This window comes from Salmo trutta, chromosome 9, assembly GCF_901001165.1.
Source record: "Salmo trutta chromosome 9, fSalTru1.1, whole genome shotgun sequence".
In the NCBI taxonomy this organism is placed as follows: Eukaryota; Metazoa; Chordata; class Actinopteri; order Salmoniformes; family Salmonidae; genus Salmo; species Salmo trutta.
Genome location: NC_042965.1, coordinates 37494299 through 37522096, shown reverse-complemented (window position 1 = coordinate 37522096; position 27798 = coordinate 37494299). Strand labels below are relative to the sequence as shown.

Below are 27798 nucleotides of genomic sequence, written 5' to 3'. Positions count from 1 at the left end.
TGTATTCACAAGAAGATGCACGCAAAACAAATAATGTTGCCATTTTTCATCACAATTTTATTATTTTTAATTAATAGAAAATGTATATAAATTACTGTCAAGGCTATTACAACTTCTTTGGGCATAAGGCACAATATCCATTTAATGTATTAGAAATTGAATTTAAACAAAGAAGTAGTACATTTACGTGGTTATTCTTTGGTTTTAGAGGGTAGGAAGGTGAATCTTACAATTTACAGAGAGTGCTGTAAGTCTCCCTACCAAGGCCATAGCAGAGGACAGTGTCCAGTGTTTCAGTTGGAAATGTACAGACATAACAAAGCTCGGTGAAGTAGATAAATGAGTCCCAAGTGTATTCTCTAGCCCTGTAGGAATGCACTGTGCCCCGTGTCTCAGGCTCTGAATGTGAGCCAGAATAAAAGTGACCCTGGATGCCATTGCCAACTCTGATCCTCAGAAGTGATCCACATAACAGGTCATGTGAACATCTCGGCACTCAAAATGTCAGTACTGTAAACATAACATTGACATGAGGGGGGCGGTATGAAGGGAGGAGGGGGGTATGAAGGCTGAGGGGGGTATATGTAGGCAATATTGTGCATTTACATGTCATGTATCACAATGTATTATTCTGATAATAATTTCCCATGAATAATTAAAAGTATGAAAACATTAGTGCATATTAATTGTATTTAAATATTAGTGCATATGAAAGGTATTTAATTACACTTTAGTGCGTATGAAAAGTATTTGGCTTCATTACAGAGGAAGACGGGAGAGATTAATTCTACAAAAAAACAGCAGTACCATAATGATGTCTCTTAAAGGAGACCGAGGCTCATTTCGATTTTCCACATCGCAAGTTTGCAGTGTCCATGTTTAAGAAGCGAACATGCATCCTCGTCTCAATATCGAAGGTGTTTAGAATCTGAGGGAAGAAAAGGTAGTGGAATATATGCCTGATATGGCAGTATACAATATACAGTATGTAAAGTATACAATATACAGTATGTAAAGTATACAATATACAGTATGTAAAGTATACAGTATACAATATACAGTATGTAAAGTATACAGTATACAATATACAGTATGTAAAGTATACAGTATACAATATACAGTATGTAAAGTATACAGTACACAATATACAGTATGTAAAGTATACAGTATACAATATACAGTATGTAACGTATACAGTATACAATATACAGTATGTAAAGTATACAGTACACAATATACAGTATGTAAAGTATACAGTATACAATATACAGTATGTATAGTATACAGTATACAATATACAGTATGTAAAGTATACAGTATACAATATACAGTATGTAACGTATACAGTACAGTATATAAATAAACAGTATATAAAGTAAAGAGTATAAAGTATACAGTATATAAAGTAAACAGTATAAAGTATACAGTATATAAAGTAAACAGTATAAGGTATATAAAGTAAACAGTATATAAAGTAAACAGCATAAAGTATATCAAGTATACAGTATTTAAAGTATACTGTATATAAAGTATACCAGGATTTAAAGACACCAAATGTCACTGTTTTAATAGCTTGTGTTTGCATAACTCATAGTGAAATGGCATTTCCTTTTTTTTTATGTAACAGACAATTTGAATATCTTGTGCAATACACAGTAACACTCAACAAGCTGGATGCAGTCTATCACAGTGCCATCCGTTTTGTCACCAAAGCCCCATATACAACCCACCACTGCGACCTGTATGCTCTCGTTGGCTGGCCTTCACTTCATAATCGTCGCCAAACACATTGGCTCCAGGTCATCTACAAGACCCTGCTAGGTAAAGTCCCCCCTTATCTCCGCTCACTGGTCACCATAGCAGCACCCACCTGTAGCACGCGCTCCAGCAGGTATATCTCTCTGGTCACCCCTAAAGCCAACTCCTCCTTTGGTCGTCTCTCCTTCCAGTTCTCAGCTGCCAATGACTGGAACGAACTACAAAAATCTCTAAAACTGGAAACACTTATCTCCCTCACTAGCTTTAAGCACCAGCTGTCAGAGCAGCTCACAGATCTCTGCACCTGTACATAGCCCATCTTTAATTTAGCCCAAACTACTACCTCTTCCCCTACTGTATTTATTTATTTTATTTATTTTGCTCCTTTGCACCATATTATTTATATTTTAACTTTTAACTTTCTTCAAACTACAAATCTACCATTCCAGTGTTTTTCTTGCCATACTTTATTTACTTTGCCACCATGGCATTTTTTTTGCCTTTACCTCCCTTATCTCACATCATTTGCTCACATTGTATATAGTCTTATTTTTTTCTTCTACTGCATCATTGATTGTATGTTGTTTTACTCCATGTGTAACTCTGTGTTTTTGTATGTTGTCGAACTGCTTTGCTTTATCTTGGCCAGGTCGCAATTGTAAATGAGAACTTGTTCTCAACTTGCCTACCTGGTTAAATAAAGGTGAAATAAAATAAATAAAATAAAACACCATACCTGTAGAAAATTTTCAAAAGTGATTCCTTCATAGAATTCATCAGGTTCCTGAAAAACAAAGTACCCAATTCAAGCAATAAGGTATGATGACCTGTTCTTACGCACGACACAAAGCAGTACACAGTAGAACAGTACTTTGCACTTCAAAATAAGGTGTGGTTCACTGTAATGAATCGTGCTATCAGCATATCTTACTCATATACCTACTTCATAAACTATTTGATCAGTAGTACAATAAAGCAGTGTTAGTGATAACCTCATTACCATTTTGCCCCTTGTAGTGCTTGCCACTTCCAGCATGGCAGCGTCTGCGATGGCCTTGGCGGTCTCCTGCCCGATAGTGCCAGCCTTAGATAGGAGCTCCTCCACCACCTAGATAGAAAACAGCACAACGGTCCATAAAACATTTATTCATTTATTGTGTTATCTTGAATTTCTGATGTACACGCAATTCAGCTTTAAAGCTGCCATGTATATTGGAATAAACTCAATTTATACTAAAATGGTCAATGATAAACCGTCCATCACAAAGCGTCACAGGGATAGGAGTGCTGACAGGATCAGAATTGCGTTTTAGATCCTAATGTAAAAGATTACTATGTGGACATGGGGACCTGATGCTACATCAGCACTACTTCTCTGAGACACTTTGGGGGGAATTCCGACCCGAGATAAACACACCCGTAAATGGAAATTCCCTTTTATGCACTTTTCTCTCTATGAGTAGACTGACCTTGAACTTAAGCATGAGAATAGCATGCTATTCACCCTGCTGTTTGTTTGAGGTGGAGATCAAAGAAATTAAGGTTTGGCTGGGGTGTCTACAGATACACCGTATTCTGACCTTGACTTAATTCCCACCTTAACATGTGATGAAATTGTGAATAAGGTCGAGCAACCTGTCGGTTCCAAGTGGAACAACATCAACTTTATTTTTTCTGATAGAAATAACACCATTCTCCATGCACTGTAATTTACAGATTGATAAGCACTATTGATAAGAGCTAGGTAAATGAGTAAGCCGTAACGACAGGACCATTGTCATCACAGTTCCATGATTATTAGGGTAGATTTATAGGACTACTGTTCAACCCCTATTGTACACTGTTCTCACCTTCCAATATGTAATGGATTGAACAATTGAATATGGTAACTTTCAGGATGAATCAAACAACTGTATTTTTTTATTTTATTCATAAATACTTTCCTAACCCTAAATAATATACAAGATCAGAGTATTTCTAAATCTACCAATTGGTTCTGAAACAGAGATGAATATGCATATATTTAGATGACATTCATTAATTGATCCCTAATATTCTGAACCCTTCTCTCCATAAATTCTAATGAGTCTGTCAAGAAAATTCTAATTAAAGATAGGCCTACACTAAATTCAAAGGGATGGCTTCAGATAAATTTACTGAAAAACATATTGAATGAAAACTTCACAAGAAAATCTGTTGGCCAGCAAGTGGGAGGGTTTTCAGAGGTTGAATGAAATTAATGCAGTGCGCCAAGGGAACCATGCCTGCAAAGCCTGTTACGCACCTGCACAAGGTGAATACCAACTACTGAGAAGTGTGTAGGAAAGGCGTACATTTCCCAAGTCTGAATCGGGCCCTTTGTGAATACAGGCCCTGGGCCTGGAGGACTATGGTGAGGAGAGAGAAGTAAAGGGAGGCGTTACCCGTCTGTACTCCTCCAGGTTGATGGTGCCGTCGCTGTCTGTGTCATGCATGTTGAATAGAACTGAAGAGACAATAAAGAGGAACAAGCTAAACAGTATGTTTTTTACCAAATATTTTCTCCCCAAAGATAGTGTAACTTAAGGATCTCTTACTATCATTGTTCAGGGGAAGGATATGACTCTAATGGCCTATTCCACATGTAGGAGGAACTAATGAATGATTAGAATTTTTTTTGTCTCTCTGAGATTCAGCCATGATTATGAGGATCAAGACAGACTGGCTGGTCCACTTTAGGCCCTATTTAGATTCTAGACAAGAGTATGATTACTGAACTGAAACTTTGTTAGAATTCTATATATGCTTGAAGAATAGCCCTTAGAATAGCAACTCAGAATAAGTTGTTTTTCTTAAATTATAAATCTGGGTGTTGACTTAGTATCAAACCCATGTTGCCTGCATGACTCAAGACCACATTAGCTCACTGAGTTAAAGCCTAGGCATTAGCCCAGGGCACTAACACAAGTCTTAGACAATCTTACTTTACTCATCACCAAACCAAACTCACATCTTAGTTTCTCCCTCCTCAGGTTCTCCCTCTCCTCCTCTGTTAGGCCCATGGCTGCTGGGCGGAAGTGAGTCATCACCATAAGGAACTCCTCAAAGCCAATCTCCTGGACTGTACCCGTCTCATTCTGATGGAGGTTTCTGTATCAGGTATACAGAGGAGGCATTTAGCTGGTTAAACCAGGCTCACCAGTGAGGGCAGGGTTCAGTTTGGTTCAACCAAACAAATAGAGAGGCATAGAGTTACAGTTACATGGCAATTCACTGACTGCCATGTGCTGAACATGCTTCACGACTAAAGCCTTTACAGCATCACTGATTACTTCATGAACAAAACTGTTGTCTATGTGTAATAACTTGGTTATAACAGTCAATGGCAGTAAAGATGTATTGCATGAGTGATTTCATTATTTTCAAATATTTTTTAAATTTCATATATGTTTTACCCCTTTTTCTCCCCAATTTCGTGGTATCCAATTGGTAGTTAATGTCTTGTCTCATCACTACAACTCCCGTACGGACTCGGGAGAGGCAAAGGTCGAGAGCCGTGCGTCCTCCGAAACACAACCCAACCAAGCCTTACTGTTTCTTGACACAATGCCCACTTAACCCGGAAGCCAGCCACCACCAATGTGTCGGAGGATATTTTCAATATTACACTTTGGCTATATACTCACCTTTTATCAAAGAATGCATTAATAATTTGAGCCCGGATTGGATTGTTATCTAGAGCAGGGATGCTGGCCAAATCCTCTCGACTGCAGAAGAAACATGATATGACAATACGTTAGTAACAAGTCAACAACAAAACAGAAAACATGATATGACAATACGTTAGTAACAAGTCAACAACAAAACAGAAAACATGATATGACAATATGCTCGTACCAAGTCAACAACACAACAGGAAACATGATATAATAGTTATTTACCTCTATTAATCAAGTTAAAGGGCGTCTTTTTTCTAAAGGTCAAGGTTATTGTTCTATCAATACATATTATTTAAATTCAGTACAGTATAGAATATCAAAATAAATACTTGTACACTCCCTCTTTCTTTTTAAAGGGAAGGCATGTGCAATCTATCACTATGTCACTATGCAAGGCAACCTGCCAATGATGAGTGATTGTGTGTGTGTGTGTGTGCCTATGTCTGTGTGTGGCCATAACATAAATACCCACAATGCAACACATTCAAAAGGACTTAGCAGGCACTATTTTAGGCCTAGATTCAATCAGATCAAGCGTTAACCAGCGATAGCCGACACCCGCATAGCTGATGTTTTGGAGGTGTCGGAGGTGGGACTGCTGAGCAGCTGCTCTTGTTCATTGTCACGAGGCCACACTCATCCCACTAATATGAGTTCAGAAGGAGGAAGTGTGGGCAATATAGAAATAATGACACTCACATTTAAAATAATGAAACAAAATGATGAGGATTTCTATCGGCCTAATCGAGGTGTAGATTACATCTCACATTCAAGTGTTGAAACTTGTAAACAAGGCTGCATGAGATTTGTCATAATGCGACTCCGTGCAGGCAGGTGAATATTTATAAAGGTGGGAGCACATGCATTGTCAAGGTCTCCATTCTTACTGTTCAACTTAAGTTTACCACTTATCAAATAGAAGTTTCTTTTGCATCTCATGTTAGCTTTAGGTATAATGCCAGGAGCTGCTTGTGGATTTGACAGCTCTAACACAGTTTCACCTCCGACACTGCCAAAACAAGCGCCATGTGGATGTCGGCTAAAGCGGACCTGATTGAATAGTACCCTTAGTTTAGGTAAATAATACTCAACGTGTTTCAATGAAGAGGGGTGTGTTATGAATACATGGATATGGGTAACAGACAATGATGGACTGACTATATGTTGGTGTTGGTGGACTGTATGATGGTGTTGGTAGACTGTATGAGGGTGTTGGTGGACTGTATGTTGGTGTTGGTTGACTGTATGAGGGCGTTGGTGGATTGTATGAGGGTGTTGGTGGACTGTATTAGGGCGTTGGTGGACTGTATGAGGGCGTTGGTGGACTGTATGAGGGCGTTGGTGGATTGTATGAGGGCGTTGGTAGATTGTATGAGGGCGTTGGTGGACTGTATGAGGGCGTTGGTAGATTGTATGAGGGCGTTGGTGGACTGTATGAGGGCGTTGGTAGATTGTATGAGGGCGTTGGTAGATTGTATGAGGGCGTTGGTGGACTGTATGAGGGCGTTGGTGGACTGTATGAGGGCGTTGGTGGACTGTATGAGGGCGTTGGTGGACTGTATGAGGGCGTTGGTGGACTGTATGAGGGCGTTGGTGGATTGTATGAGGGCGTTGGTAGATTGTATGAGGGCGTTGGTGGACTGTATGAGGGCGTTGGTAGATTGTATGAGGGCGTTGGTGGACTGTATGAGGGCGTTGGTAGATTGTATGAGGGCGTTGGTAGATTGTATGAGGGCGTTGGTGGACTGTATGAGGGCGTTGGTAGATTGTATGAGGGCGTTGGTGGACTGTATGAGGGCGTTGGTGGATTGTATGAGGGTGTTGGTAGATTGTATGAAGGCGTTGGTGGACTGAATGAGGGCGTTGGTGGACTGAATGAGGGCGTTGGTGGACTGTATGAGGGCGTTGGTGGACTGAATGAGGGCGTTGGTGGACTGAATGAGGGCGTTGGTGGACTGAATGAGGGCGTTGGTGGACTGAATGAGGGTGTTGGTGGACTGTATGAGGGCGTTGGTGGACTGAATGAGGGCGTTGGTGGACTGTATGAGGGCGTTGGTGGACTGTATGAGGGCGTTGGTAGATTTTATGAGGGCGTTGGTGGATTGTATGAAAGCATTGGTGGATTGTATGAGGGCGTTGGTGGACTGAATGAGGGCGTTGGTGGACTGTATGAGGGCGTTGGTGGATTGTATGAGGGCGTTGGTGGACTGTATGAGGGCGTTGGTAGATTGTATGAGGGCGTTGGTAGATTGTATGAGGGCGTTGGTGGACTGTATGAGGGCGTTGGTGGACTGTATGAGGGCGTTGGTGGACTGTATTAGGGCGTTGGTGGACTGTATGAGGGCGTTGGTGGACTGTATGAGGGCGTTGGTGGATTGTATGAGGGCGTTGGTAGATTGTATGAGGGCGTTGGTGGACTGTATGAGGGCGTTGGTAGATTGTATGAGGGCGTTGGTGGACTGTATGAGGGCGTTGGTAGATTGTATGAGGGCGTTGGTAGATTGTATGAGGGCGTTGGTGGACTGTATGAGGGCGTTGGTAGATTGTATGAGGGCGTTGGTGGACTGTATGAGGGCGTTGGTGGATTGTATGAGGGTGTTGGTAGATTGTATGAAGGCGTTGGTGGACTGAATGAGGGCGTTGGTGGACTGAATGAGGGCGTTGGTGGACTGTATGAGGGCGTTGGTGGACTGAATGAGGGCGTTGGTGGACTGAATGAGGGCGTTGGTGGACTGAATGAGGGCGTTGGTGGACTGAATGAGGGTGTTGGTGGACTGTATGAGGGCGTTGGTGGACTGAATGAGGGCGTTGGTGGACTGTATGAGGGCGTTGGTGGACTGTATGAGGGCGTTGGTAGATTTTATGAGGGCGTTGGTGGATTGTATGAAAGCATTGGTGGATTGTATGAGGGCGTTGGTGGACTGAATGAGGGCGTTGGTGGACTGTATGAGGGCGTTGGTGGATTGTATGAGGGCGTTGGTGGACTGTATGAGGGCGTTGGTGGACTGTATGAGGGCGTTGGTGGATTGTATGAAGGCGTTGGTGGACTGTATGAGGCCATTGGTGGATTGTATGAGGGCGTTGGTGGATTGTATGAAGGCATTGTGGACTGTATGAGGGCGTTGGTGGACTGAATGAGGGCGTTGGTGGACTGAATGAGGGCGTTGGTGGACTGAATGAGGGCGTTGGTGGACTGTATGAGGGCGTTGGTGGATTGTATGAGGGCGTTGGTGGACTGTATTAGGGCGTTGGTGGACTGTATGAGGGCATTGGTGGATTGTATGAAGGCGTTGGTGGACTGTATGAGGGCGTTGGTGGACTGTATGAGGGCGTTGGTGGACTGTATGTGGGCGTTGGTGGACTATATGAGGGCGTTGGTGGACTGTATGAGGGCGTTGGTGGATTGTATGAAGGCGTTGGTGGACTGTATGAGGGCATTGGTGGACTGTATGAGGGCGTTGGTGGATTGTATGAAGGCGTTGGTGGACTGTATGAGGGCGTTGGTAGATTGTATGAGGGCGTTGGTAGATTGTATGAGGGCGTTGGTGGACTGTATGAGGGCGCTGGTGGACTGAATGAGGGCGTTGGTGGACTGAATGAGGGCGTTGGTGGATTGTATGAAGGCGTTGGTGGATTGTATGAGGGCGTTGGTGGACTGTATGAGGGCATTGGTAGATTGTATGAGGGCGTTGGTGGACTGTATGAGGGCGTTAGTAGATTGTATGAAGGCGTTGGTGGATTTTATGAGGGCGTTGGTGGACTGTATGAGGGCGTTGGTGGATTGTATGAAGGCGTTGGTGGATTGTATGAGGGCGTTGGTAGATTGTATGAGGGCGTTGGTGGATTGTATGAGGGCGTTGGTGGACTGTATGAGGGTGTTGGTAGATGGTATGAGGGCGTTGGTGGACTGTATGAGGGTGTTGGTAGACTGTATGAGGGCGTTGGTGGACTGTATGAGGGTGTTGGTAGATGGTATGAGGGCGTTGGTGGACTGTATGAAGGTGTTGGTGACAATACCTTAGTGTCTCCTGATTGTTACTCAGCTGTCGGAATCTCTTGCTGATGTTGCCAATCTGCTCCAGGGAAACTGAAAGAAACCAATCGCAGTAGTTTAGAGCAGATTAGCATGAGAAATGTATCAGTAGTGAGCCACTTGAGACTTAAAGTCCTAATAACTTGAGAGTATTCTATTTCCAGATCCACCACCCTCTTTACACTGCTTTTCATTTTCATTCAAGCTTTCCTTCTGGATTCTATCTGTTGTGAAATGCATGTAAATGAACTGTAGCAAAAAATAAGGTGCAAACAGGTACAGAACGAACTGTGACAACAATGGGCCTACGCCACAATCAGCCTGATGATAAAAACACAATCAGCCTGATGGAAAAACAAACACACTGGTGTGATTATATTTGCATTCAAAGGGAACGTTGAATTATTGACTTATGTGTGGGCTAATGTCTTCACATGAGCATTTGAATGTTATGGTTGCTAGATACAGTTATAGAACCACAGTTTGTGATATTTGGAAGAGGTATTTAGCCGACAACAGTGTTTATTTTAAAGGAGGAACTTGCTTCTCCTCTCAGTGCCTGTTAAGAGCACATACTCAAATGGATATTTACAGGAGCAACAACTACTGTAGGTGAATATGCTTCAGTAACAACAGAACAATAGGCTACACAAACTAGACTTGCACAGGCAGGTGTACAGATTAATCTAGGTGGCGGTGCATTCATTGTGAAGATCTCCATTCTCACTTTACACACATGGTAATACATTTAAGTTGGAATTTTATTGGAAACGGTCCATGATCAATCAGAGTAATATTATCAGTCTTTATTGAACTCTCTCACCGCTCTCTTCTGAAAATCAGTCATCCCGTTTATGAAAGCAGCCAGCTGATAAGATTAACAGATCAATGTTCCAAACACCTAGCTACTGCTTCAAACCTGCACTTCATTCACGTGTTATACACTGAGGGGAAGCAAACCTGCACTTCATCCACGTGTTATACACTGAGGGGAAGCAAACCTGCACTTCATCCACGTGTTATACACTGAGGGGAAGCAAACCTGCACTTCATTCACGTGTTATACACTGAGGGGAAGCAAACCTGTACTTCATCCACGTGTTATACACTGAGGGGAAGCAAACCTGTACTTCATCCACGTGTTATACACTGAGGGGAAGCAAACCTGCACTTCATCCACGTGTTATACACTGAGGGGAAGCAAACCTGCACTTCATTCACGTGTTATACACTGAGGGGAAGCAAACCTGCACTTCATTCACGTGTTATACACTGAGGGGAAGCAAACCTGCACTTCATCCACGTGTTATACACTGAGGGGAAGCAAACCTGCACTTCATCCACGTGTTATACACTGAGGGGAAGCAAACCTGTACTTCATCCACGTGTTATACACTGAGGGGAAGCAAACCTGTACTTCATCCATGTGTTATACACTGAGGGGAAGCAAACCTGCACTTCATCCATGTGTTATACACTGAGGGGAAGCAAACCTGCACTTCATCCATGTGTTATACACTGAGGGGAAGCAAACCTGCACTTCATCCATGTGTTATACACTGAGGGGAAGCAAACCTGTACTTCATCCACGTGTTATACACTGAGGGGAAGCAAACCTGCACTTCATCCATGTGTTATACACTGAGGGGAAGCAAACCTGTACTTCATCCACGTGTTATACACTGAGGGGAAGCAAACCTGCACTTCATCCATGTGTTATACACTGAGGGGAAGCAAACCTGCACTTCATCCATGTGTTATACACTGAGGGGAAGCAAACCTGTACTTCATCCACGTGTTATACACTGAGGGGAAGCAAACCTGTACTTCATCCACGTGTTATACACTGAGGGGAAGCAAACCTGTACTTCATCCACGTGTTATACACTGAGGGGAAGCAAACCTGCACTTCATCCACGTGTTATACACTGAGGGGAAGCAAACCTGCACTTCATCCACGTGTTATACACTGAGGGGAAGCAAACCTGTACTTCATCCACGTGTTATACACTGAGGGGAAGCAAACCTGTACTTCATCCACGTGTTATACACTGAGGGGAAGCAAACCTGTACTTCATCCACGTGTTATACACTGAGGGGAAGCAAACCTGTACTTCATCCACGTGTTATACACTGAGGGGAAGCAAACCTGCACTTCATCCACGTGTTATACACTGAGGGGAAGCAAACCTGTACTTCATCCACGTGTTATACATTGAGGGGAAGCAAACCTGTACTTCATCCACGTGTTATACACTGAAGGGAAGCAAACCTGCACTTCATCCACGTGTTATACACTGAGGGGAAGCAAACCTGCACTTCATCCACGTGTTATACACTGAGGGGAAGCAAACCTGCACTTCATCCACGTGTTATACACTGAGGGGAAGCAAACCTGCACTTCATCCACGTGTTATACACTGAGGGGAAGCAAACCTGCACTTCATCCACGTGTTATACACTGAGGGGAAGCAAACCTGCACTTCATCCACGTGTTATACACTGAGGGGAAGCAAACCTGCACTTCATCCACGTGTTATACTCTGAGGGGAAGCAAACCTGCACTTCATCCACGTGTTATACACTGAGGGGAAGCAAACCTGCACTTCATCCACGTGTTATACACTGAGGGGAAGCAAACCTGCACTTCATCCACGTGTTATACACTGAGGGGAAGCAAACCTGTACTTCATCCACGTGTTATACACTGAGGGGAAGCAAACCTGTACTTCATCCATGTGTTATACACTGAGGGGAAGCAAACCTGTACTTCATCCACGTGTTATACACTGAGGGGAAGCAAACCTGCACTTCATCCATGTGTTATACACTGAGGGGAAGCAACACTTTTCACTTCCAAAAATACTGTGATATTTGTTTGACTGTCAATTCATTTTTAGATATATAATTGACAGTGTAATATTGAAATTACAAATGATCATTTTCTTCTTTTCACTATAAAGTAAAAAATCGGACTATAGAGTAAGCTGTAGACTCAACATATTAATCTTGCATGGAACCATATTGGCAAGTTGTATGACATTCTATACATCTGGTTCAATAAACAGTGGTCCCTCTGTCCTTACCTACCACCCTCTAATCAATGGAATGACAGAAGGACAATCCAACTATTGTCTATTCATGTGAAAACAGCTGGAATACAGCATCTTATTCTGTGCTTTTCAGAAGACTGACCACAAAGTAATGTCTAGTTTGAAATATGAAATGATGAGGCACTTCTAGATTTGCTACACTGCCCCGGTCAACTGTAAGTGCTGTTATTGTGAAGTAGATACATCTAGGAACAACAACGGCTCAGTCGCGAAGTTGTAGGCCACACAAGCTCACAGAACGGGATCGCCAGGTGCTGAAGCGCATAGCACGTACAAATCGTCTGTCCTAGGTTGCAACACTCACTACTGGGATCCAAACTGCCTCTGGAAGCAACTTCAGCACAATAACTGTTTGTCGGGAGCTTCATGCAATGATTTTACTTTTGCCTAGCAGCCTAAGATCACCATGCCCAAAGCCAAGCATCGGCTGGAGTGGTGTAAAGCTCGCCGCCATTGGACTCTGGAGCAGTGGAAACGTGTTCCCTGGAGTGATGAATCACGCTTCACCATCTGGCAATCCAATAGACTAATCTAGGTTTTGCACATGCCAGGAAAACGCTACCTGCACCAATGCATAGTGCCAACTGTAAAGACAAATAATGATCTGGGGCTGTTTTTCATGGTTCGGGCCAGGTCAATTAGTTCCAGTGAAAGGGAATCTTAACGCTACAGCATACAAAGACATTCTAGACAATCCTGTGCTTTCAACTTTGCGGCAACAGTTTGGGGAAAACTGCATGACTGCATGACATGCATGACAATGCCTCCATGCACAATGCGAGGTCCACACAGAAATTGTTTTTCGAGATCGGTGAGGAAGAACTTTACTGGCCTGCACAGAGCCCTGACCTCAACCCCATCGAACACCTTTGGGATGAATTGGAACGCCAACTGCGAGCCAGGCCTAATCACCCAACATTACCCGACCTCACTAATGCTCTTGTGGCTAAATGGAAGCAAGTCCCTGCAGCAATGTTCCAACATCTAGTGGAAAGCCTTCCCAGAAGAGTGGAGGCTGTTATAGCAGTAAAGGGGTTACCAATTCCAAATTAATGCCCATGATTTTGGAATATGTTCAGTGAGCAGGTCCACATACTTTTGGTCATGTAGAGTATTTTTCCCTTCATCGAAGTTTAGGCTATTTATTGATAAATAATGAGTTAATTTGTATATGATTATAATCAAATAGAACGTGAAATATAACTGTTGTTTGAGTAGGCTACTTACATCCAGTTCGATCAGCCAGGTCTTGGAACTCATGTTCAGTGCCCGCAGACTGTGAGGCTCCCATTGCGATTATTCTCAAAAGAGCGGCAATTGCGCATTGAAGTTCTTTCAGGAGCGCACTATGATCTTAACCGCAGGTAAAACTACTTGAGTTGTACTGTCCTCACTAGTACCAAGAAGCTCTTCCCTCTGCTTTCATAAGGAAGTTAGTAACATACACTCTTTATTATGGTCCATTGGGAGAGACGCTGGGCTGACTTCCCCAAGGTCCTAAAACAGTGTACCATTGTGGAGGAATTGATTTTTTTTACATTAGTCAATTCAGAATGAATCGACTGTGTCCTTGAATTAATTACTGGTAAATGTGATGGATGAACAATCATAGTCATTAATAGCAGAATGAGACTTTCATTTCAAATGTAATCTTTGCATGTAGTGAAAAGGCATTGTCATTAAGTATAACGTTACAGACCCTTATCTTTAAAAAAACATATACCTACTATAATTTCAAGTCGGAGTACATTCTAGAAGAAATAACAGGGGAAAAAAACTGCAGTAGGCTTATGTAATAACACAGTCAAGACCAAAAGAAATATTGAAACTTTTTATTTATTAAGTCTCACAACCCATTCCTGTTTCAAGTCATTGTAGTCCTGCAATGTTTTACTTGTAAATATACAGAATTGTTTAATAACACGTTCTAGAAATGTGAAAGTTATCCTTTCTTAAGTGCATGAATCATTATTATAATGTAATGTGACAGAAGAAGAGAGACCTTGTCAGTTGTACAACTGAATGTATTCAACTCAAAATGTGAGGAGATACTGTAATGCTCATTTTCATATCTTTTCATACTGTAACACTCATTTTCATATTGTTTAATACTGTAAAGTCCATTTTCATATTGTTTCATACTGCAAGGTTCATTTTCATATTGTTTCATACTGTAAAGTTCATTTTCATATCTTTTCATACTGTAACACTCATTTTCATATTGTTTAATACTGTAAAGTCCATTTTCATATTGTTTCATACTGCAAGGTTCATTTCCATATTGTTTAATACTGTAAAGTCCATTTTCATATTGTTTCATACTGCAAGGTTCATTTCCATATTGTTTAATACTGTAAAGTCCATTTTCATATTGTTTAATACTGTAAAGTTCATTTCCATATTGTTTCATACTGCAAGGTTCATTTCCATATTGTTTAATACTGTAAGTTCATTTTCATATTGTTTAATACTGTAAAGTTCATTTCCATATTGTTTCATACTGCAAGTCTCATTTTCATACCGCAAGGTTCATTTTCATATTGTTTCATACTGTAAGTTCATTTTCATATTGTTTAATACTGTAAGTTCATTTTCATATTGTTTCATACTGTAAAGTTCATTTTCATATTGTTTCATACTGTAAGTTCATTTTCATATTGTTTCATACTGTAAAGTCCATTTCCATATTGTTTCATACTGTAAAGTTCATTTCCATATTGTTTCATACTGTAAAGTTCATTTTCATATTGTTTCATACTGTAAAGTTCATTTTCATATTGTTTCATACTGTAAGTTCATTTCCATATTGTTTCATACTGTAAAGTTCATTTTCATATTAATTGAAGTGGAAGTGGAGGGTAGAGGGACTATGGAGTCAAGTCTGGGAAGACCTCTTCTTGACAGATGTTGGAGAAAGTATATTGAGGTGGAGAGAGAGAGTAAGTGTTTCGATCTCAGTAAGTCTTCATGAAGTTAGAAAGAGAAAAGGGGCTTTGGCTTTGACTGGTGTTGGTTGGCAGGAGGTGGTACAGCACATGATCCAGGTACTGAAGCATTCATGGGTCAGTATTCAAAATAAGCTTCTCAGAGTAAGAGCGCTGATCTAGGACCAGTTTTGCCCTTACGATCATAGTGAATAAGATAATATGGACAGGGGGAGGACCTGATCGTAGATCAGCACTTCCTACTCAGACTCTGTGAATACCGACGGCCCTGATGGTTTTGGGGACAGGATGTTGTGTCAAGTAATGGAAGTGGATGGGGAACAGAGGAGGGCCCTGTCCAGAAACAACCCCTAGACCCTAGTAGTAGCTCCACCCTGCCCTATAATAGGCTAGTAGTAATGCCTCCGTGTCCAATGAAAGGCTCCACCCAATAGGCTAGTAGCACCCTTAGCGACATTGGCTGAAAGCGGATGTCTGGTTTTCAGGGATACAGTATTTTCAACCTAACTTCCATTTCCCCTGAAAAACGGAAGTGAGGACTCCGCTCAGGCATCTTTCCACGTTAGGTTAGGCTAGTAGAAGCTACAATCTGCCCTATGACAGGCTAGTTGTAATTCTGCCATATTGTTTATACACATCCAATTCTTTCAGATGTACCTGTGCCTAGGTGGTAGGGGTTGTTTTGAATGGGGCCGAGGAGTAGTGAAGGCTTAGCTATGTGGGCATGGTGTCCTGGTTCTCCTGGCTGTCCTGGTTCTCCTGGCTGTCCTGGTTCTCCTGGGAAGGTCCCTCTGGGCCGTTGGGGCTCTCCTGTTGCACTGAGCTGGGCATCAGTCTGTGGTAGAGGTCCTGTACGGTGCCCAGGGTCTCTGCCATGTCCTCTGGGTAGCGTGTCTGCAGCTCCTCGTTGGCAACATAGTGGCTGTCATGGAACTCTGAGAAGTAGCGTCCCACCTCCGGGTGAGCGATCTCCAGAGGGGCGGAATGGGGCTCCAGATTTTCTAGGAGACGAGAGAAAAAGAGGCATAAAGATACTAAATATAGTATCATGTAACAGGAAATCTCAAACTGAGCCGAAGCAAGTTACTGTACAAGATAGCTGCATATTCTATGTACATTTGAAAGTACATAGGCCTACACCTTAGCAGCACCTTACTCATCCAGCATGTATAACTCTTCAATAAGCATTTCAAGAATTACATTTGTCATGTTTCTTCTCAGAATGCCTCCTTAACGAACTACCACTGCCCTGACATTGAGAATTACATGCTGTACATGTCACTGAAAGATAATGTCTCTGGTATAGATGTACCCTGGGCAGCGTATCGGCAGGTGCCGTCCTGCACTAAGACGTTGTAGAAGGGCTGGTTGGCCCCGCTGGACAGCTGGTGGACCCTCATGGTGGTAATCCACTCCTGGCTCATGGTGCACTTGGGGTCCCAGCCATAGATTGCACAGTTATAGCCAGACCTGGAGAGAATGGGGACCGTCACACAGTGTCAGATATAGAGATGAGGTACAGTGTCACATGGGGAAAGGGCACACTACAGGTTTATAAATCACAGTGATTATAATAAAAAGTAATCCATAAATACCTATTCTGCCATTCAACAGATTACAGTAGTTTTACATTGACAGTGTTAATCAACAGCAGAGGATGGCAGCTTTACCCAGATAGAGGGTGGTGGAGGACAAACGGCTGATTCAGAGATGGATGGAAGGAAGGACAAACAGATGGAAAGATTGAGGGATTGATAGACAGGAAGGATTAAACAGACAGACATGCAGACAGCCCGTTTGCTCGGACAGGGAAGCAGGCAGGCAGACAGACTGCTCGGACAGACTGACTGCTCAGACCCACCTCTTGTGTTTCATGATGAGGCCTACACTGTACTGCAGCTCTAAGTGTTCAGGGGCACTGCGTCTCTTCACCTCTGGCTCTACAGGGTGCTTCTTGTGCTGGATGTGTTCCAGGGTGTGTTGTACCAGATAACCCACTGCCCCGTGTTGGGACGGGTCCAACGCCTGGATGTGCTGCAGGATGTCGAGGACCTGGAAGAGAGAGGGGTCAGACACCAGTCATTATCAGTTGGGGAAAGCTTGTCCTCTGCTCTGGACTGTAGTAAGCAGGTAGAGGCAGGTAAATGGTTAGAGCATTGGGCCAGTAACTAAAAGGTCGCTGGTTCGAAAATCTGAGCAGATGAGGTGAAAAAATATAATCTGCCGATGTGCCCTTGAGCAAGGCACGTAACCCTTATTTGCTCCAGGGGCACCATGTAAAACAACACATTTCACTGGACCTATCTGGTGTATGTGACAATACAACTTTTAAAAAAGAGAGGCAGACCAATTTTTTTTTTGTTTTTTTACAAAAAATCTGCAGTATCAAAGCCATGGTAAAGCCATTTGGTCCAATTACATGTACACTACATGGGCAAAAGTATGTGGACACCTGCTCGTCAAACATCTCATTCCAAAATCATGGTCATTAATATAGAGTTGGTCCTTCTTTGCTACTATAACAGCCTCCACTCTTCTGGGAAGGCTTTCCACTAGATGTTGGAACACAGTGTTCGATGGGGTTGAGCCAAGTTCTCCCACACTGAACATTTCCGTATGGACCTCGCTTTGTGCACGGGGCATTATCATGCTGAAACAGGAAAGGGCTTTTCCCAAACTGCTGCCACAAAGTTGGAAGCACAGAATTGTCTACAATGTCATTGTATGCTGTAGCGTTAAGATTTCTCTTCACTGGAATTAAGGGTCCCGAACCATGAAAAACAGCCCCAGACCAGTATTCCTTCTCCAACAAACTTTATAGTTGGCATTATGCATTTGGGCAGGTAGCGTTCTCTTGGCATCCGCCAATCCCAGATTCCTGTCGGACTGCCAGATGATGAAGCGTGATTCATCACTCCAGAGAACACGTTTCCACTTCTGCAGAGTCCAATGGTGTTGAGCTTTACACCACTCAAGCCGACGCTTGGCATTGTGCATGGTGATCTTAGGCTGCTCGGCCATGGAAACCCATTTCATAAAGCTTCCGACGAGCAGTTGCAACTGACAACAGACGACTTTTACACCATACGCGCTTCAGCACTCGGCGGTCCAGCTCTATGAGCTTGTGTGGCCTAAAACTTTGCGGCTTAGCCGTTGTTGCTCCTAGACGTTTCCACTTCACAATAACAGCACTTACAGTTGACCAGGGCATCACTAGCAGGGCAGAAATTTAACGAACTGACTTGTTGGAAAGGTGGCATCCGATGACGGTGCCATGTTGAAAGTCACCGAGCTCCTCAGTAAGGCCATTCTACTGCCAATGTTTGTCGATGGAGATTGCATGGCTGCGTGCTCGATTCTATACACCGGTCAGCAATGGGTGTGGCTAAAATAGCCAAATCCACTAATATGAAGGGGTGTCCACCTACTTTTTGGCCATGTAGTGTATTTGGGTTTCGTGGGGCTCAGTTGGTAGAGCATGGCACTTGCAACGCCAGGGTTGTGGGTTCGATTCACACGGGGGAGTCGCTCTGGATAAGAGCGTCTGCTAAATGACTAAGATGTAAATGTAGATATGCCATGTTGAAATATCATGCTAACCTTCTCAGGCCAGATGCCCAGGTGGAAGTAGAGTCTGGCCTGTAGTAGAAGGTATTGGACGTTGTCTGGGTTGATGGTGAGGTAGAGATCCAGAGAGTCTCTCAGCAGCTGGTAGGATTTTTCATTGCCCTCCCTGCATGACATAGCACAGTGATACACAGTGTTGTTTCATACCACAACAGCGACAGTTGAGTGTAGGAATTTATTTTTGACCAACTCTAACATTACCTCAAGGATGAGATCCTGAGGACAACATAGAAAATCAGGAAAAAAGAAACATTTGGATTGATTCAATTCCATGATGTACGGTTGGAGATTTTCTGATGTCAGAAAAGCATAAATGATATATTAGTCAGAAAAGAAAACATCCCTATGTTCATAAATCTTACCCTCGTTTGCCAATGTTCAGCAGATTTCCCACCATCCTTAACAGCACTTCTGTTGTACTGATGGCATTGTAGTAGTCTGCAGTCACCTGATGACCAATGAGGTACTCGCACTCCTTAGCCGTCAGCTGCTTGCCTTTACCGAAGGCGTCAATGTACACAAAATCATAGATGTCCCCACTCCTGAAATGAGACATGAGGTTTTATCAATACAAGTACAAACATGTTACTTTGACGTGATTTCTGGCATGCAATACAGACAATGCTACATCGGGTATATTGAAAACCAGCATTTTTGGGAGCGCAATGCTGAATTTCGCCCAATCATGAACTAGTTCAAAAACTAAACGTTAAACTATCCCTTCAAGATCAATTAATTTTATGATTGTCTCTATGCACTACAACTATACCAGTGGATGGAAAAACATATAGTCTTTGATCACTAAAGAAGCCTTTGCCTTCCATTCACTTCCTCTCACACTTTGGCCCCTTACCCTCTTTGTTGCTGGCACCAGCGAAGCAGGAAGTGATTGGGGAAGTTGACAGGCTCCAGTTGAACCCCCAGTTTCCTGGCCAGCGTCATGTAAAGGACAGAGAGGCTGATGGGAATGCCTGTCCGGCGAAGCAGCACCTACGGAGGGAGGAGACATGGGAGTATGAGAGCCACAATGTCTGTCATGTTTCTTAGTTGATTGATATAGCATTATCAAGGTCCTCTATAGGCTTTCACTATATTTTAATAATAAAGTCCAGGGCCCATATTCACTAAGTCTCAGAGTAAGAGTGCTGATATAGGATCAGGTCCCCCTGTCTATTCATCATGATTGAAAAGACACACTGATCCTAGATCAGAACTAAAACTCTGACACGCTTTGTGAATACTGGCCAAGGAAAACATCATCCATGTCCTCTATAACCTCTCTGAGCTACTGTACGTGGTGTATGTAGGAGTTGAGCGGGTTGTAGTAGCTCATACCTGGTGTATGTAGGAGTTGAGCGGGTTGTAGTAGCTCATACCTGGTGTATGTAGGAGTTGAGCAGGTTGTAGTATTTCATACCTGGTGTATGTAGGAGTTGAGAGGGTTGTAGTATTTCATACCTGGTGTATGTAGGAGTTGAGAGGGTTGTAGTAGTCACACTCGTTGCCCTTGTACTGAAGCTGCTCGTATAAAACAGCATTGAGGGTAACGACCACCTGTCTCTGGAGATCAAAGTCGTCTACAGCAAAACAATCGCCTAGAAACAGACACAATCAGAAAACAGGATCACATTGTAAAGTACACCAGTGAAGAATAGGGCTGAGAATTAAACAAAATTACATTTACACTCAAGACCTACAGTTGAAGTTGGAAGTCTACGTACACTTAGGTTGTAGTCATTACAACTCGTTTTTCAACCACTCCACAAATGTCTTGTTTACAAACTATAGTTTTGGCAAGTCGGCAAATGACACAAGTAATTTTTCCAACAAATGTTTAGACAGATTATTTCACTTATCATTCACTGTATCACAATTCCAATGAGTCAGAAGTTTACATACACTAAGTTGACTGTGCCTTTAAACAGCTTGGAAAATTCCAGAAAATTATGTCATGGCTTTAGAAGCTTCTGATAGGCTAATTGACATCAGTTGAGTCAATTGGAGGTGTACCTGTGGATGTATTTCAAGGCCTACCTTCAAACTCAGTGCTTCTTTGCTTGACATCATATTAAAATCAAAAGAAATTAGCCAAGACCTCAGAAGAAAAATGGTAGACCTCCACAAGTCTGGTTCATCCTTGGGAGCAATTTCCAAACGCCTGAAGGTACCATGTTCATCTGTACAAACAATAGTGCGCAAGTATAAAAACCATGGAACCACGCAGCCATCATACCGCTCAGGAAAGAGACGCGTTCTGTCTCCTAGAGATTAACGTACTTTGGTGCGAAAAGTGCAAATCAATCCCAGAACAACAGCAAAGGACCTTGTGAAGATGCTGGAGGAAACAGGTACAGAAGTATCTATATCTATATCCACAGTAAAACGAGTCCTATATCGACATAATCGGAAAGGCCGCTAGCAAGGAAGAAGCCACTGCTCCAAAACCTCCATAAAAAAGCCAGACTATGGTTTGCAACTGCACATGGGGACAAAGATAGTACTTTTTGGAGAAATGTCCTCTGGTCTGATGAAACAAAAATTGAACTGTTTGGCCATAATGACCATCGTTATGTTTTGGAGGAAAAAAGGGTGAGGCTTGCAAGCCGAAGAACACCATCCCAACCGTGAAGCACGGGGGTGGCAGCATCATGTTGTGGGGATGCATTGTTGCAAGAGGGACTGTTGCACTTCACAAAATAGATGGCATCATGAGGATGGAAAATGATGTGGATATATTGAAGCAACATCTCAAGATATCAGTCAGGAAGTTAAAGCTTGGTCACAAATGAGTCTTCCAAATGTACAATGACCCCAAACATACTTCCAAAGTTGTGGCAAAATGGCTTAAGGACAACAAAGTCAAGGTATTGGAGAGGCCATCCCAAAGCCCTGACCTCAATCCTATAGAAAATTTGTGGGCAGAACGGAAAAAGGAGGCATACAAACCTGACTCAGTTACACCAGCTCTGTCAGGAGGAATGGGCCAAAATTCATCCAATTTATTTTGGGAAGCTTGTAGAAGGCTACCCGAAACGTTTGACCAAAGTTAAAGAATGCTGCCAAATACTAATTGAGTGACCCACTGGGAATGCGATGAAAGAAATAAAAGCTGAAATAAATCATTCTCGCTACTATTATTCTGACATTTCACATTCTTAAAATAAAGTAGTGATCCTAACTGACCTAAAACGGGGAATTTTTACCTGGATTAAATGTCAGGAATTGTGAAAAACTGAGTTTAAATGTATTTGGCTAAGGTGTATGTATACTTCCGACTTCAACTGTACCTGGTTAGATATTTTAAAGGGCGAGTTAACTCTAAAATCAAGTTTGGCATTTTCAGAACAAAAAAGGATCGTATGTCAATATGAATGTGCATGGACTCAAAATGACCGACTAATTATTCTGCTTTAAATCCACATGAAGACTTATTTTCCACATGAAGACTACTTTGTTTTGCCTTGGTATCAGCTCTTTGTATTCATTCCTAAGAGACACTGAGAGAACATGTGTTTCTCTCCAACTCCTCAGTCCAGACCAACCTTGTGTTACCCTCAGGCTTGGATGAGAGGGGTTCTTTATCCGCAGCATCTTGTTGATCTTGTCAGTGATCTCCTCCAGCTGGGAGGATATACCGTCATATGACACATCTGCCAGGGGGTTACAGTACTGGTCTACCAGCACAGCTCCTACAACAGGAGAGGAGACAATAGGAGACTGTAAAAGTACATGGTTAAAAGCTGGTTATACACCACATTTTTTTCTTATGACTATAACACTTTCACTCTATTTATGTTTTTTTCCCTAAACACCTCATTATTTCCAACATTATGCCCAAGATTCCCAACATTATTCACAAGAAGACAATGCTTACCAAGCTGTTTCTGAGTTTGTTATCACTAGTCATTAGGATAAGAGTGTATTGTGCAGTGCAGTGTATGGCTAAACCCACTCCACATGTATGTTATTATGCCCATATTATTCAGCGTTACTTTGTTTGAGTGGTGTAAAGTACTTAAGAAAAAATACGTTCAGGTACTACTTAAGTCTTTATTTTGGTATCTGTACTTTACTATTTTTTATTTTTGGACGACTTTTACTTCTCTACAATAGAAAATAATGCACTTTTTACTCCATACATTTTCCCTGACACCCAAAAGTAGGCCGTGAATAAAAAATATATATAAAAAATGGTGCAATGTGGATTACTTAATATAAGGAATTTGAAATGATTTATACTTTTACTTTTGATACTTATGTACATTTTATCAAATACATTTACTTTTGATAGTGAAGTATATTTATAACCAAATACTTTTAGACTTTTACTCAAGTAGTTTTACTGGGCGACTTTCACTTGAGTCATTTTCTATTAACGTAGCTTTACTTTTACTCAAGTATGACAATTGGGTACTTCTTCCACCACTGCAAGTCATGAAAGTGTATTATCAACCTAAGTGCAGTGTAGCGTATGGCTAGGCCCACTCCACATCCATGACTCACCCTCTAGGGCTGACTGCTGCTCTGAAGGCTGCTCCAGAAACATCTTTAAACTCCTCAGGATGTTCTTCTGGCGCAGGAAATAAAGGATTTTCTTTGCATAGTACTTCAGTGTCAGGCTTTTCCTATGGGAGGCAGAGAGATTGTGAAGAGAGATAGGAGAAAGAGTGAGCGAGGGACAGAGAGAAGGCACAAGAAAGTGAGAGCGAAAGAGGGAGAGACAGCGAAAGAGGGAGAGAGAGCGAAAGAGGGAGAGACAGCGAAAGAGGGAGAGACAGCGAAAGAGGGAGAGACAGCGAAAGAGGGAGAGAGAGCGAAAGAGGGAGAGAGAGCGAAAGAGGGAGAGAGAGCGAAAGAGGGAGAGAGAGCGAAAGAGGGAGAGAGAGCGAAAGAGGGAGAGAGAGCGAAAGAGGGAGAGAGAGCGAAAGAGGGAGAGAGAGCGAAAGAGGGAGAGAGAGCGAAAGAGGGAGGGAGCAAGGGAGGTGAGAATGAGAGAGAAAGATCGATTGGGGAGAGAGTGATGAGAAAGAAGGCAAGAGAGAAGGGAGAAAAACAGAGATTTTCATTGTGCATTGTTACAACGCTCCAGGGAGGATTAACACAGAACTAATGGCCAAAGATGGTGCTGGACTGGAGTGTGGACATGGTTCTTACCTCCTGTCTGAGTTGAGTATGGAGAGCAGCTCGTCTTCACAGAAGTGCTCTGGGGCGCCGAGGGACTCGATCTCAGCAAAGCTGTCCCCCAGCACCTGGCCAACGCAAGGCTGCGTTACAGATCTCTGGGTTAGTGCTAAAGAGGCCAGCCAAGCTCACACACACTCAAATACGGACACCACTACACGCACGTAACACACATGATGCACATATACACCATCAGGCCAGCCCAGTCACATTGAGCATGATGTGGTGGGGTTAGGATTGCCAATAAATACAGTATATTTCATGCTAAGTTTTTTTTACAATGTTAGTAATACCTCTTTCCATCTCCACGAAGTACATTGAACAAAAATATAAAATGCAATTCTAGGCCTGCCCAGTCATGTGAAATCCATAGATTAGGGCCTAATGAATATTTAAAATGTACTGATTTCCTTATATGAACTGTAAATAAGTAAAACATTTGAAATTGTTGAGTTTATATTTTTGTTCAGTATAGCTAGGCTAAATCAGAATGACAATAGCCATGGCAGCTTACTACTAAAGACATCACTTACAACTTCCGTGAAGAATCTCTGGGAGATGGATACAACTGTTCGTCGTATTTGTACACCAACAGTGTGCCGCGTTCTGTATTCTTTCAGCCAATCACAACACTCGTTCTGGCGGTAATGCTTCTGCAATCTTGGCCATCTGGGGAGTGTAGGAAAAGGGACTGCAGTCAGAAAGTTAAGGCAGACAGTTAGCCATATAAAGTATTTACTTGAGGTGTGTGACAGTTTGACACATGATCACTCACAATAAAACAATCCAAAATCATCCAATGTCTGCAATTTGCAATAGGCTTCAATTTAGTGCTGAACGATTTTAGTTATTAAACAACTAATTGACCAACGTCAGTTCAATTACTTGAATTCAGTTTTTTGGAGCCTAATGCGCCATTTCTCTAGAGAGAAATCAAATCATTCACAAAATAAATCAAATTAAGAACCATGTGGGATGCAGGGATTAAGGGAGTTGTAGTTTTCATTAAGCAAATATTCAACCTAGTTCAGTTCAGAAACGTAGTAATTAACAACAATGATCATAATCCCTTGCAGCAGTTTTTTTGTGGTTCAGACAGATCAGAGAGGGAGAGGTGAAGCGAAAGGTTTTACTCTAGCCAAAATCTGTCCAAAACAAGCCCAATGCGTTTCTATGGGCTTATTTTGGACCTAAGTTTGTCACCTGCCTTCCCACCTTTGGGACAACAACTCCCATTGTTAGGGCGGAGACATGAGCATCTCGTTATTAGATACAGATCTCTGGACGAATACACCTTTACATCTGCTACGTTAGATACACACAGACTACCTGAGAGAGGAACGTACACAACAACGACAAGAGGGCCAGAGACAATATGAAAGTATGCCTTATCTACTTTGAAGAACTAGTAAAATGATTGTCAGACAGCTCTGCAGCACACTTTGGCAGCCTAGCTATACTGAACAAAAATATAAAAAGGCAACATGTAAAGTGTTGGTCCCATGTTTCATGAGCTGAAAGAAACGATCCCAGAAATTTTCCATACACAAAAAAGCTTATTTCTCTCACATTTTGTGCACAAATGTGTTTACATCCCTGTTAGTGAGCATTTTTCCTTTGCCAAGATAATCCATCCACCTGACAGGTGTTGCATGTCAAGCAGCTGATTAAACAGCATGATCATTACACAGGTCCACCTTGTGCTGGGGACCATAAACAGCCCATCTAAAATGTGCAGTTGTGTCACACAACACAATGCCAAAGATGACTCAAGTTGAGGGAGTGTGCAATTGGCATGCCGACTGCAAGAATGTCCACCAGAGCTGTTGCCAGAGAATTCAATATTAATTTATCATAAGCCCCTACCAACATCATTTTAGAGAAGTTGGCTATAAGTCCAACTGACTTCACGTGTAACCACGCCAGCCCAGGACCTCCACATCCGGCTTCTTCACCTGCGGGATCGTCTGAGACCAGCCACCTGGACAGCTGATGAAACTAAGGAGTATTGTCTGTAATAAAGCCCTTTTGTGGGTAAAAACTCATTCTGATTGGCTGGGCCTGGCTCACAAGTGGGTGGGCCTATGCCCTCCCAGGCCCACCGATGGCTGCACCCCTGCCCAGTAATGTAAAATTCATAGATTAGGGTCTAATTTTATTTATTTAAATTGAGTGATTTCCTTACATGAACTGTAACTCAGTAAAATCTTTGAAATTGTTGCGTTTACATTTTTGTTCAGTATAGCTAGGCGAAGTCAGAATGACAACCATGGTAGCTTACTACTAAAGACATCACTTACAACTTCCTTGCATGTTGCATTTATATTTTTGTTCAGTATAAATAGGATGACTAAAGACAGTACAGTATGGGGATGACAATGTTAGATGGCCTGGCTGACTGCTACTTCCTGAGCAGAGATGAGATGTTGACTTTTAAGGAATGAAAAATAAGTAATCAAATAAAAACTAAGTAATACAGACATCTGAAATATTGTATTATTTCATAGTGATTTCCTATGTTTCTATTGATGTCTACCCAATGTGGACCTGATCAGAGACAATGGGATATTTTCTCTTTAGGCTGTGGAATTTCCATGAAAAAGCTCGAAAAACAAAAGCCACTACCTAAATTGCAAATGATCAGTAGCTTGCTGATCGTTTGTGGCCTTCAAAGAACACCAATAGATTCTGAAGCACTACGTTACTGCATGGGGGCTCAGAGAAAAACAAATCAGCCAAGTGCCATGTCAAGCCAACTGATTTTTGCAACAACTAACGTTACACAAGACCTGCAGTCCAGTCACTGTATTTCCTATCATTCAAGGTCACACAATTTCAATATCTGTCCTCAGCGGCACGATACGGTGCAAGACAATAATTGTGAAATTGTTAATTTTGACTGAGACATTTTAGTAGTACAGCTGCTTAGCTAAACTGGCTATAGTAACTACTGCTTTGTGTGATGTCAAATTTGGTGCATCAGCAGAAAGGCAACGGCCGTTAGACAGCTCCCTCGCTATAACGGATCTGTCCTGACTGTACTGAAATATATCTAATATTTTAGAGAGGCAACTGCGATTTAGATGCCAATTAGCGTTAGATAGTCAAATCTCTAGCTAGCAAGATAGCTAACAAGATAATAATGTAAGTTCACCTGAGTTTGTACTGGTGTCCCCAGACCTTCCCCCTGCCGTGGCAAACATCGTGTAGCCGCTTGCAGCTGCAGGAAACGTTGCAAATGTCGACATGTTTGAGGACAGGAAAGCATAAGATGTACTCAAGTAATTCGGCTGGTAGGTTTGTAAATTGTTTCTGTTCTATCTCGGAAACGATCCCGTTCAGGCTGGAGCATCCATCTCCTGCTCCAGACGTCGCCATCTTTACTGTTTACTCCGATTACCTCAATCCACAAACCCGCCCCTTTCTGGCGCAGGGGCCGAACT

At 42.4% G+C, this 27798-nt stretch overlaps 2 protein-coding genes across 4 annotated transcripts; both read right to left on the bottom strand.

Annotated features, from left to right (window-relative positions):
- Window positions 1-31: 31 nt before the first annotated feature.
- LOC115200496 (calcineurin B homologous protein 3) lies at window positions 32-14049 on the bottom strand. The gene is made up of 8 exons (XM_029763612.1): window positions 13830-14049; window positions 9474-9543; window positions 5424-5504; window positions 4748-4887; window positions 4182-4243; window positions 2759-2866; window positions 2495-2542; window positions 32-928 (listed from the first exon to the last, which is right to left on the bottom strand). The coding sequence occupies exons 1-8, from the start codon at window positions 13891-13893 to the stop codon at window positions 839-841; spliced, it is 663 nt and encodes a 220-aa protein (XP_029619472.1). The 5' UTR covers window positions 13894-14049; the 3' UTR covers window positions 32-838.
- Window positions 14050-15382: 1333 nt separating this feature from the next.
- Window positions 15383-27764, bottom strand: LOC115200494 (F-box only protein 21). 3 transcript variants are annotated; one of them, XM_029763609.1, is made up of 13 exons: window positions 27510-27764; window positions 24889-25024; window positions 24329-24438; window positions 23678-23799; window positions 22717-22863; window positions 20633-20769; window positions 20028-20164; window positions 19537-19716; window positions 19376-19390; window positions 19148-19280; window positions 17409-17599; window positions 16860-17017; window positions 15383-16548 (listed from the first exon to the last, which is right to left on the bottom strand). In XM_029763609.1, the coding sequence occupies exons 1-13, from the start codon at window positions 27731-27733 to the stop codon at window positions 16262-16264; spliced, it is 1977 nt and encodes a 658-aa protein (XP_029619469.1). In that variant the 5' UTR covers window positions 27734-27764; the 3' UTR covers window positions 15383-16261. The 3 variants fall into 3 exon arrangements, with proteins under 3 accessions (XP_029619469.1, XP_029619471.1, XP_029619470.1); XM_029763611.1 differs by having other exon boundaries at window positions 24329-24423; XM_029763610.1 differs by lacking the exon at window positions 19376-19390 and having other exon boundaries at window positions 27510-27763.
- Between the last annotated feature and the right edge of the window lie 34 nt (window positions 27765-27798).